Source organism: Ostrea edulis, chromosome 7, assembly GCF_947568905.1.
Source record: "Ostrea edulis chromosome 7, xbOstEdul1.1, whole genome shotgun sequence".
Taxonomy (NCBI): Eukaryota; Metazoa; Mollusca; class Bivalvia; order Ostreida; family Ostreidae; genus Ostrea; species Ostrea edulis.
Genome location: NC_079170.1, coordinates 42,320,919 through 42,334,232, shown reverse-complemented (window position 1 = coordinate 42,334,232; position 13,314 = coordinate 42,320,919). Strand labels below are relative to the sequence as shown.

The 13,314-nt window shown below is 36.1% G+C and overlaps 1 protein-coding gene across 1 annotated transcript; it reads left to right on the top strand.

Moving 5' to 3' along the window:
• The first annotated feature begins 4,622 nt into the window (after window positions 1-4,622).
• LOC125656255 (tRNA wybutosine-synthesizing protein 5-like) lies at window positions 4,623-12,557 on the top strand. The gene is made up of 7 exons (XM_048886871.2): window positions 4,623-4,745; window positions 6,369-6,526; window positions 7,078-7,147; window positions 7,751-7,933; window positions 8,342-8,429; window positions 9,454-9,570; window positions 11,789-12,557. Exons 1-7 carry the CDS (start codon window positions 4,659-4,661, stop codon window positions 12,046-12,048), a joined length of 963 nt encoding a protein of 320 aa, XP_048742828.2. The 5' UTR covers window positions 4,623-4,658; the 3' UTR covers window positions 12,049-12,557.
• The last annotated feature ends 757 nt before the right edge of the window (window positions 12,558-13,314 follow it).

The window sequence follows — 13,314 nt, the reverse complement described above, 5'->3', positions numbered from 1 at the left end:
AAATATGTGTACTAGCATGTTGGATAGTTTTATCCATACATAAACGTTACATGTCTGTGCACATGCACATCAAGAAAGTATATGTTTATTATTAGGCGTTGGTGTAAATCCATTCTTCGTAACCTTATAGATCATTTTCTGTGTGTAATGCGTAACGTCGAGAACTTGAGACTGTGACACATGTCGATTTGTCTTTTGATATAAAAACTTAGCAAATTCGAGATGCAAATCCGTTGTTAATTTTGGCGCATGCGCAATAGCTTAGTCCTACAAATGGGGAATTCTTTCGTTTCTCGGTAATAATCGTGGATTTCCGTTGTCTTTCCATATATGGTCATATCGAAATTCGACAAACATGTTAACTTGACATTTGTTGACTTGTAAGGTGTAAGATGCGATGTTGTAAGGTACAGCTATGTAAATACTAAGTCTACAAACGGAAATACTGTAGGGATGGCCGCGTATAATTTAAGAAACAATGATGCATTTTTATAACGAGAAATGTAAAATCAGAAATCAAACGATGACACAAAAGAAGAGTACGACACCGAGGTATACATTTCTGAGAAACATAACTTACACCCCTGACATGAGTTACAAACATACATAGTTGAAACTGAGAAATTGACACTGTTGCATGTATCGATTAACAAGGTTACATGCTTGGATTTTTGAACACGATTACCCTCCATACTTATCAGCGTATTGAATGTCAGTCCGTCTTTTCCGAGGATTCGCCGACATCGCCTAACAGATAAATGTATGTCTAAAGGTACAACTGTCTCCAATCAATGTAATAGGCTTTTTTTAAGTCTATATACTTAATTGGAGAATACACAAAATACGACAAAATATTTACCTAACAATAAAGGTATTTATTAGCAACACATTATTTTTGCCGGGATATCAATTTCCAGTGGGGACCTTGGAGTCGATCGACGTGTTGCACCCATTTAACCTACCTCTCAGAACTGCAGATATTATCGGGACTGCTCCCATCGTCATTACCAATAATTGCACTATCACAATATTATTTGACGCTAACTTAACCATAGTCCACAATGCGCTCAGTTTACATACCTGAATTGTGGGCTTGAAGAAGCAGGACAATCGTGTGGTTTTCAGCTTTCGCTTTAAATACCTGGAACGGACTATTTAGTTTTAGGAAATCTCAAGCTCTTTTATTTCTGGCTCCATGATCATAAACTGAGAAATTATGATTGATTTAATGCATAGCGTATCGATATACCGGTAGCCAGTCAATAAAACTCATATAAATATAATTCAAAATATCAATGGGGTATTGGTGTAATTTCAACAAGACCGTAGTTCCACCTTGAAAAAAGGGGGAGGGGCACACTTACTTTGGAATTATATTAATTTCATAATGATAAAGATTGCAACTAATTAACACAACACTATATGAAATAGAATATTGGGTGGTTATATGTAGTGTAACGCGAGACCAGCCGAGCCACCTATTACTATGAGTACGCGGGATTTTGGACACTCGAGAGTTAATAGTCTGTTACCTAACATACTACCAAAGTACATAATCAATATATTTATGAAGATAGAATTACAATTAACGGAATCAATATATGTGTTATAATTGGGAAAAGAATCAGGGCAAATAATCGCAGAGAAAACCGTGTACAGTTCCTAAATCCATATTCTGACAAATACGCACTGAGCATAATCACTGATAATTGCAAGAGTTTTATTGAAACGTTCAACCACCCCGTCGCTTTGTGGGTAGTAAGGGGTTGTCCTGGTTTTCTGATTATGTAACAGGGCACACAGTTCTTGAAACAACTGGCTCTCATAATGTCTCCCCAGGTCAGAATGAATTATACAAGGGACCCCAAATCTAGCAACGAAATAATATACCGATTACCCATTCCTATCCTTGACAGCTCTCCCAAGATACCCGTCACCAATCTCTCCATGGGTACACCTGTGTCAACCACTTTCGTAGGAGCTCTTTTATAGTCTCCTTGGGATCCTTCCGTCTAGAACACTTATAACATTCTGACCCATCTCCTACACCCTGGCCTATAATGGCTACTTTCGCTAGTGGGATTTTGGTAGCCTAAATGTCCAGAACTCTTGAAATCATGACAAAAATACAGAACATTTCTCCTTTCCTTCATAGGAACAATTACCTGCATAGTAGATTGTCTGTTTCTTGAATCCCATTTTCTACATAGTAGGTTATCGCTCAGGATGAATAAGTCTCACTGCGTTAGAAGATTTCTAAGAAATATACTTTTGCCAGATATTTCATGTGGTTTTGACTTTCGATCCGTTTCAAGCAAACTAATGATGAAGGCGATTTCTGACTATTTTTTTTTTTTTTTAGAATGATTCAAAAAGTATTATTCGGAGTTTCATCATCATTCCTGTGAATGGAATCACAAATTCATTCATCTCCTCATTGTTCCATTCAGGAGAGAATCCGAATTCTTTGCAAGGTTTTCGGCACATGGTATCATTTCTAGTGGTGTACTTCTGATCAGCATTCAATCTGCAAGTCATAGTCATAAGTACTTAGTTTGTTGCTGAGATAATATACCTTTTATAGAATCTTTGCTTGCAACTAAGATTAACTTCTCTTTTTTTAAATCTGGATAAGTTTCGTCATTCATTACTCCATACGAATGGTCTCCCGTTTACGGTTAATTTCTGCAGACACTTGGCGATTTTGGCGAAATCATTCATGAATTTCCCACATAGTCTTATAAAACATCGTACTTCAGTAATGCATTTGTGGGTATTACATTCTCTGTCTTTTAGGGATCTATGAAAAGGTTAACATAACGAACAGCTAGTGACCAATCTCATAACTCCTATAAAGAATACAAAATAGAGAGTTGGGCAAACATGGAACCCTAGATATACCAGAGGTGGGATCTGGTGCTTAAGAGGAGTAAGCATCGCCTGTCGACCGGTCAAACCCGCCCTGAGCCCTGTACTAGTATTCCTTCTTCTGAAATGATGTGATCAAAGAACTTTACAGATCTATGAAACAAATGACACTTCTCTCCCTTTAACCGTAAACCAGCTGACTGAAGCCCGTCAAAGACCTTTTAAAGATTGGTCATCATACCGTCAAAAGTATTTACCATGATTATGATATCATATGAACAGACCAAACAAATGTCCCATTGCAAACCACCCAATACCTTCTCCGCCAATCTTTCAAAGGTGACGGGTGCGCGGCAAAGTCCAAACGGTAAGTCTCGAAACAGAAAGATTCCTTTAATTTCCTTGAGATAAAAGGTGATTTTTGCCAGTGACTTCAACTGTATCAAGTAGAATTTGCCAATACCCGGAAAAAATATTCAAGGTTGAGAACCAACTATATCCCGACAATTGTTCCAATGATTCATCAATCCAGGGGAGGGGTATGTATATCTTTTACTGTGTAAGCATTTAACCTCCTGTAATCTATGCAAAATCGTTAAGTATCGTCCTTCTTTTTCACCAAGGCAATTGGTGTAGCCCATGGGTGTTTCAGAAGAATGGTCTGCTAAAAACTACCCCTTGGCTACTTGACGGACGAATATCGAATCGACATATGAATGAAAGTTATTATTGTTAATAGACAAAACGTCGTCGGTATATCTAAATGTCGAACTGAAGGCCATGTGCAGCAAGAGAGTTTTTTCTTCTCACGTAGAAGTTTCTGAATAAATTCTGCTTCATATGAATATAGAAACAGGTCATCTAACAAAGGATCACAACTTGTGCACATGGGTGTTATAAGACCTGATCACCAAAAACCACGAAGATAAATGTCAATGAGGAACTCCAGCATATTTTTTTATTTCAACTTCAGAGTACTTGTGCGTGAAATCAGAGTGGAGTTTAACAAAGTAATTTCTGGGATGACTGGTCACTAGATAGGAATATTTGCGTTTTCCATTTTTGTTGAAGAAGCAAAGTTCTGTGTATGATGTCAAAAAGTCTAGTCTTTAAATTATCGTGAGGAATGGTCGTGTAAAGAGTTGAAAAGTCATACGTTTTGATGTTGATTTGAGAAAAGATTTGTGATTTCAAGAATACTAAAAGTTCTTAAGAATTCAGTCGCACAGTGCGTTTGAAGTTTCTCCTTCACGGCTGTTAATATTTTCGTGAGGAGCAAATATAGGGGCTTGGTAGAACATTTACTGGACCCAGCAATGTATCTTTGTTTGTAAGGGTTTTTATGAAGTTTAGGAATCCAGTATACATGTAGGTACGGTAACAGTTACTCATATTCATCCGACCCATTGACTATCAAATGAATATCAAATGTGTCTAAAACTGATGAAACATGGTTCTGAAGAATTTCGTCTTTTGAAAGGGCAGTTGGAGTATAGGTACGATAACCAAAAGTGGAAGTAATGCCAAGGTCGTTGAAAATACAGTTGTAATAATGAGCCTTACAAACAAGACAATTGTTGAATGTTACAATGCACTGATCAAAGTACCAAATCTCATGTAACTTGTGTCCAGTCGAGCGGTTTTTTACGATAATATACATTAATTAAAAGTTAACCAAACCATTGTTAAAGCTCGTTCCCCAATGCATTTTTGTGATAGGTGTAGCATTTCTGCATATTTATTGTCAGTGTTCGAATGGTTCGATGATCGAACTGTCATGAACCGGAGACATGTCAAAACCCATGTGCGAATGTTTATTACAGAAACAAACACAGTCTGTCAAGATAATAACACATTTTGACAATTCCTTTCAAGAGGTAAGATTACAAAGCTTTATGAATAATTTCAAAAACTGAGAATCACAGTGTGATGTTTTGCAATATAGTGAATACACCCTAGGCCGCGAGGTTAACCTCAAATATTAAATCAAAATGAAAGTGAAACTACGCTGCCATAAGCCTCTAAATTAGTAAATACATGGGTAACTCTCACCCTCTTCTACATAATACCTTTTTTTATGTAACAAAGCCTTAGTCTTGTATTTTCAAAACTAATTAAGAAGTTTTATTTTGCTGTATTGATCAGTGTTGATGTATGGTGGAATTATAACTGTTGATATCGAATATCTAACCTGGGTATATTTAGTGTTTATTGGGTTGCACTGCTCTTGGATGACTATTCAGGCCCATGGGCCTCTTGTTGAAGAAAAAATGTCGTTTCTCTGGCCAAAATGATCTCCAGGAACATTGTTTTACAAAAGAACTTACAACAAAGACTAAAAATGTTCTGAACTCTCATCTACTGATCGTCATCAGTCATCATCAACCTGTTTTGATTATACAGGCGATGTATTAATGTCGAGGGTATGACCTTTCTGTCTGTCAAGAGCGAAGTCTTCCTCTCCACACATGGCTATCCAGTGGGTTGGTAGAGTCCATTTTAGGGCTACATAATCACACTTCATGAGTTCATCCCAAGAAAGTTAAAAATGGTCTGCCTTGACCCCGCTGTGCTGCAATGTTGATGCATCTGACCTGCGAGATGCAACTTGTGCTGCGTTCAACGCTTTACCTCATATAAAAAAATAATAAAAATATCTAATTTTTTCTTATATTTTACTTTAAAATCGTAATTTAATCAACATAGAGAATAAAATAGATTGCAAAAGAAGATTTTGGTCTTAGTCGTACGTTCTTTTGTAAAACATGTCTCATGATGAAAATATAAATTCTGAAACCTTATTTAACACCAACAGCTAGCCACCACCAATCATGTTCTTATAGGTGATTTGGCTATTTATTTTTTGGAAAAATGTATTTTGGCTTCATAATTATGCTTCTCAGATGGAAAAAAAAGAGTTCCAAAACTTTATTGTATGTCTTTGAAACACCACCAATCATATTCTAAAAGATAATTTGACTATTGCATAAAATGTAAGAGGAATTTTGGAAAAATTGTTTTTGCAGAAAAATGTCATTTTTTGGTCCACAATTGGCCTCTTGCATGAAAATGGAAATTCTGAAACCTTATTGCACATACAGGACAAATCCCATCATATTCTTAAAGATGATTTCATCTTTTAGATTAATTACAGTAACTAACATGTAAAATTTTGGGTAGATGTTTTTAATGGAAAACGTAATTTTTCTATCTCCCTGGATGAAAGTAAAAACTCTGAAACCTTATCGCTCATCTACTGGACACAACCAATCATATTCGAAAAGATGAATTGGCTATTGCGTGAAATGTAAGAGGAGTCTGAGGGAGGAGGGTGTAACAGAGGGACTGACCAGGATAACAACAGTATACCCGAAATTTCTGTAGAAAGTGTGGGCATAAGAAACAGATCTTCAGATTTACAGAGTGATTTGTCAGATTTCTCTATTAATACATTAAACTCTAAAGAAGTGAAACTTTATGGCAGTTGTTGTTCATTACAGAGAAAACCTGTGATACTGAGAGGACAAAACATCGGGAATGTCACAGAAAAATGGAGTTCAGTGGACTATCTTGCAGAGAAGGGCGGGGCCAAACCTGTCAAAATCCACGTGTCACCGGTCCCACAGATGGACTTCATCAACAAAAACTTTACATACAAGTATTAATTATCTCCTTTTTATAAATTCAAAAACTTTACATACAAGTATTAATTATCTCCTTTTTATAAATTCACAATTTTCAAGCATTATAAAATATATTTCGTAATCTCAGTCTGACATGTGAAGTACATAATATGTATTATTTAAACAGAAAGCTGAATTCATGCCATAATTTTGGGTCCAGGGTGGAAATCTTATAGGATCAGTCTTCCTGAATTTCAGCAAATTTCATAAAATCAAAGATGATTGTGGAGTACATTATTTTCTGTTTGTATTTAAATTTCTTCTGATGGTGAAATAAAACCAAGATACAAGATATTTATTTCCAATTTGGACTTATTACTGGACAGAATGACCTAACAATTGGAACAGCAAATCTTAACATCATTATGTACAATATACAACTACTTTGTCCATCTCACTGAGCCATTGTATATGTATGTATTCAATTTTAAATTAGAATTGCAAAAATTAATGATAGAATGGTTAAACAAAAGAAATACTGCATTCAAAGATTTCATGCCCTATAATATTTAACACATATAAACAGATCGCTGCCATTCAATGAATTTGTGAGACGAGCAGCTGAAGAAACGCACACAGAATTCTTCATATCAGAGGTGAGACTTTGTTTATCTAAAACGGAATTTGAGACTCGACAGGACTAAAGCCAGCCCTCTCTTTACCATGTATTCTCTACATGGAAGCGCAATTGGAGGTCTGGCTTTAGTCGGACCGAGGGGAGGCTTTGTTTATATAAAACGGAGTTTGGAAAGATTTTGTGTTCTATAGTCAGCATATATATAGATGTTGGCCCATCAGAGCTTGTTTTGTTGGTGTAATGTCTAATTGTAATTAGTGGACCTTTATTGCAGAAATTGAGATTTTCTTACTTCCAAAAGCTCGATTCATACTATTTTGAGTGTTATTTCATGTATATATAAGTTTTTAAGGCATATTTAAAACATGCTGTTTAGAAAAATATGGATGTACTGGTAGCATTACTGTGTTAAAGCTATATCTTCTGTGGGGGTGAATCATACTGGGTAACAGAAAATAGTTACATGAATCTTACAATGGTGTTACAGTATATGTGTATTTCTTAAGTTTAAACATTCATACCTAGTTTGAAACCTTGGAGATGTACAACCTTTAGGTGTACAGGTGTACAATTTTTAAGTGTACAAAGATGGATTCTAATGAAACTGGAATTTTTATTTTAGACAGAGAAGTACTACTTGCGGGCCCTGGGTGATGATGTGAGGAAGGACATCGCTGACGTTCGAGTACAGTTCCCGGAGCTTGCTGAGGATCTGATCTTTCCCGACCTGTTCCCTAAGGACAGATTCTTCTCCAGCGTGTTCCGGATAGCCTCCAAAGGCCTCCAGCTCTGGACTCATTATGATGTAATTAAAGCTTAAAAGATGCATAGTACTTGTTTGTTGAAATTAAGGCATTGATAACTTTTAGTGGGTAACCGACACTGTCTATTAATGGATTGCCTAATTAGGCAATCCGTTAGTAGATTCATACCAGAACATGTGACATGTAGTAACCAATTAAAATTAGGCAGTACATTAAAAACAGATCAGTGATCAGTCTAGGGACTGAGGGGATGGTAAAAGGAAAACAGAAAAACAGATCAGTGATCAGGCTAGGGACTGGAAGATGGTAAAAGAAAAACAGATCAGTGATCAGGCTAGGGACTGGGGGGATGGTAAAAGGAAAACAGTTTTTTAAGGATTTGGGTAATGATTTAAAAGTAGGGAATGACTTGAAAATGTTATTTATGACCTTGACCTTTAATTCTGCAGGTGATGGACAATATTCTGATTCAGGTCAGTGGCAGAAAAAGAGTGGTGTTGTTTGACCCAGCAGATGCCCACAATTTATATCTCAATGGTAATGTATGCTTTATATCACAATTAAATCTTTGACAATCTGAAATTTGATTTCAATCTCAGAAGTTTACATATTATCTGAGATGCATTTACTTATTTAAAATCTACTGTTGCTTGAAGATATTTTTATTTTTTTGTGAATTTAAGTTTAATATGGAAAGATAATTATACTCCACACAATGAGCTGTGGTGGGTATGATGATTTTGACCTGTCCTTCCATCAGCAAGTCTGTCAGTCCTGTTCTTGTGTCCTCTGAAACTGCTCAACAGAATTTCATGAAACTTTGTAGTTACATGTAGTAAGGACATTAGTGTATAGATGTGCATATTCACAGGAAATTCTGATTTTTCCCCCTGTGAGTTATGCTGCATAGCATTAGAATGTAGAAGTTTAGCCAATATTAAATATACTACATGTACTGAAACAGATTGTCAGTGCAAACTCCTCTAAAACCGCTGAGCAGAATTTCTAGCTTTGTACTTATTATGGGCATACTGTGTAGATAGGTATTTTCACAGGAAATTCTGATTTGGTTTTTTTTTTTTTTTTTTTTTTTTTTTTTACTTTTGCCCCTTTTTGAATATAGAAGTTCTGACCACACATATATGTATATATTCAAAAAGAAACAAAATATATGATATTAGAGTAATATGACAGTTCCATGTTCCCAACATGCTGCCTTTTAAATAAACATTATGATGTATTTATTGTATTTTATGCATAGCATTGTCATTCATTATGAGGGTGTGGGTCATGCGAGTTTGTTCACATTTTCTTTCCTTCTTTAAAAAAGTAATCAGATGAGTTTAGTTCTACAGATGACCTAAGATTTCCTTTTTAAGCTTTTGTATTGCAATATTTCCCAAATATTGTATGCATGCAAAAACAACATGTTTTCCAGTAGACATCAATGAAGTATATCAAGTCTTAGTGGAAAACTGAGTAGTTTGGATTCATGGTTTTAATTCCAAGCATAGAGTAAATCATTATTTATTTAATCCTGCAATGTTTTTTGTTTTGACAGGTGACAAGTCTGAGGTGCTGGATATAGAGAACCCTGACCCAGGGAAATACCCAAAGTTCTACGAAGCCACGAGATATGAGGGGGAACTGGAGCCCGGAGATATTCTTTATATTCCAGGTAAAAAAAATAAAACTGGAGCCCTGAGATATTCTCTGTATTCCAGGTAAAAAAAATAAAACTGGAGTCTGGAGATATTCTCTGTATTCCAGGTAAAAAAATAAAACTGGAGCCCCGAGATATTCTCTGTATTCCAGGTAAAAAAAATAAAACTGGAGTCTGGAGATATTCTCTATATTCCAGGTAATAAAATAAAACTGGAGTTTGGAGATATTCTCTATATTCCAAGTAAAAAAAAAAAAACTGGAGCCAGGAGATATTCTCTGTATTCCAGGTAAAAAAAAAAAAAAATAGGGCTTTGTTCACTGAATAAAATTCTAAAAATGCAATTTTTTTTTTAGATACTCCATTTTAAAATGTGATGCACACTAGGTACATATGTATGTCTACCTATAATTGTGAAAATATGGAGTCTGGACGAAGTCATTCAATGTTGTATTCGTTTTACAGCTCTCTGTGGTTTCACAATGTGGTGTCTGGTCTAAGTCACTTAATGATGTATATTTTTTACAACTCTGTGTGGTATTACAGTGTGGTGTCTGGTCTAAGTCACTTAATGATGTATATTTTTTACAGCTCTGTGTGGTATTACAGTGTGGTGTCTGGTCTAAGTCACTTAATGATGTATATTTGTTTTACAGCTCTGTGTGGTATTACAGTGTGGTGTCTGGTCTAAGTCACTTAATGATGTATATTTTTTACAGCTCTGTGTGGTATTACAGTGTGGTGTCTGGTCTAAGTCACTTAATGATGTATATTTTTTACAGCTCTGTGTGGTATTACAGTGTGGTGTCTGGTCTAAGTCACTTAATGATGTATATTTTTTACAGCTCTGTGTGGTATTACAGTGTGGTGTCTGGTCTAAGTCACTTAATGATGTATATTTTTTACAGCTCTGTGTGGTATTACAGTGTGGTGTCTGGTCTAAGTCACTTAATGATGTATATTTTTTACAGCTCTGTGTGGTATTACAGTGTGGTGTCTGGTCTAAGTCACTTAATGATGTATATTTTTTACAGCTCTGTGTGGTATTACAGTGCGGTGTCTGGTCTAAGTCACTTAATGATGTATATTTTTTACAGCTCTGTGTGGTATTACAGTGCGGTGTCTGGTCTAAGTCACTTAATGATGTATATTTTTTACAGCTCTGTGTGGTATTACAGTGCGGTGTCTGGTCTAAGTCACTTAATGATGTATATTTTTTACAGCTCTGTGTGGTATTACAGTGCGGTGTCTGGTCTAAGTCACTTAATGATGTATATTTTTTACAGCTCTGTGTGGTATTACAGTGCGGTGTCTGGTCTAAGTCACTTAATGATGTATATTTTTTACAGCTCTGTGTGGTATTACAGTGTGGTGTCTGGTCTAAGTCACTTAATGATGTATATTTTTTACAGCTCTGTGTGGTATTACAGTGCGGTGTCTGGTCTAAGTCACTTAATGATGTATATTTTTTACAGCTCTGTGTGGTATTACAGTGCGGTGTCTGGTCTAAGTCACTTAATGATGTATATTTTTTACAGCTCTGTGTGGTATTACAGTGCGGTGTCTGGTCTAAGTCACTTAATGATGTATATTTTTTACAGCTCTGTGTGGTATTACAGTGCGGTGTCTGGTCTAAGTCACTTAATGATGTATATTTTTTACAGCTCTGTGTGGTATTACAGTGCGGTGTCTGGTCTAAGTCACTTAATGATGTATATTTTTTACAGCTCTGTGTGGTATTACAGTGCGGTGTCTGGTCTAAGTCACTTAATGATGTATATTTTTTACAGCTCTGTGTGGTATTACAGTGTGGTGTCTGGTCTAAGTCACTTAATGATGTATATTTTTTACAGCTCTGTGTGGTATTACAGTGTGGTGTCTGGTCTAAGTCACTTAATGATGTATATTTTTTACAGCTCTGTGTGGTATTACAGTGTGGTGTCTGGTCTAAGTCACTTAATGATGTATATTTTTTACAGCTCTGTGTGGTATTACAGTGTGGTGTCTGGTCTAAGTCACTTAATGATGTATATTTTTTACAGCTCTGTGTGGTATTACAGTGTGGTGTCTGGTCTAAGTCACTTAATGATGTATATTTTTTACAGCTCTGTGTGGTATTACAGTGTGGTGTCTGGTCTAAGTCACTTAATGATGTATATTTTTTACAGCTCTGTGTGGTATTACAGTGTGGTGTCTGGTCTAAGTCACTTAATGATGTATATTTGTTTTACAGCTCTGTGGTTTCATAATGTGGTGTCTCTGGACTTCGGTGTGGCTGTAAATGTATTCTGGAAGCACCTCGAGGACAGTATGTACGATAATAAGGATACTTATGGTAACAAGGACCTCCAGCCAGCAGCCCGAGCAATGCAGATTACAGAGCGAGCGATAAAAGCCCTGGAGGAACTACCTCCTGTATACAGAGACTTCTACGCTAGACGACTAGTCAGCAAGATCGAGAAAAAATGTTACATTAATTCCGATGTCACGTAGGGATCTCAACATGCGTTTATTATTATGTTATACTGAATATTACTTGTTGAAGTTCTATTGGTAAAAAATTCAGATACATGATATTACTGTTTTAATTTAGTCATGAGTATCGGGGTGGGTTTTTTTTTGGGGGGGGGGGGATTTTAATTGTATGCAATTATGATGCATGAATGGAAAAAATTTTTGCTCTTATGTTCGACCATCGTTTTTATCTGCCATAAAAACCAACATTCTGAACTCCCAAATACACTGTATTACCTGATAGATGGTACATTAAATTCCATGGGTGTTGAGGATGAAAATCAACTGCTTGATTGCTGTATTTATTCCAAGTGACTCGTAAAGGATTATATGTGGGAAGGACTGTCCCCCAGTAACGGTGAAGTTTCAATATTACTTCAACATGGAGACAAATGCTACCTGTATTTAGTGTTCCAAATCCTGCGTAATAACATAGTTCTTGTCTTTCTATCTATCTACAGTGCAATAAAGATATAACTATAAATGATTTACTGCTTCATTACATTGTCTTCATTTTCGATCTCGTCAGTATGTCTGTGGCAGTAACTTTTGTACTTAGGCCCACAACTCTGTTAATACCAAGAAATATATGTATTCCTTGGGACTGTGCCTTTGATTTGTACCAACTTGAAGATCTGTGGACCAAGTGAAAAGAAGACACAGATTGGATCAGAAATTTAAACTTATGCTCTGTCTTGACCATTGTCTCGGTCTTTGTCGTAGATGGCCAAGGACAGTGAAAATCAAAGATGCAGAGGGTAGGCGAGTTTGAATCTGGCATAAAAGCCATATTGATAGAACTACATTAACCTGGATGCTTGCAATCAATATGGTTATTCTTGGGAAACAATCTTTTGCACATTATTTTACATTTGGATACTTCATCTGTTCAGAGAATTTTCCTAGGAAAGCAAAGTATATAAAGTTATGAGCTATGGTTATATGTGTTGTAGTTTCATGAATTATTTCCCCCTGTAGACAACCTCCCCAAATTAATGCAGTTTTGCCCCTAAGATTTTAAGAGGATATGAGGGGATCATATACTCACTTCCTGTCAATAACTAAAGTTTAGAAACCAGCAACATGCATCAGATGTGAATTGGTGGGAGTTCCGTGTCCATGGGACATTAGTGGGATTTCTGTGTCCTCGGGACATTTGTGGGAGTTCTGTGTCCCCGGGATATTGGTGGGAGTTCCATGTCCTCGGGACAATCTTTTAAACTTCAATTTTCCTTAATGATTTTT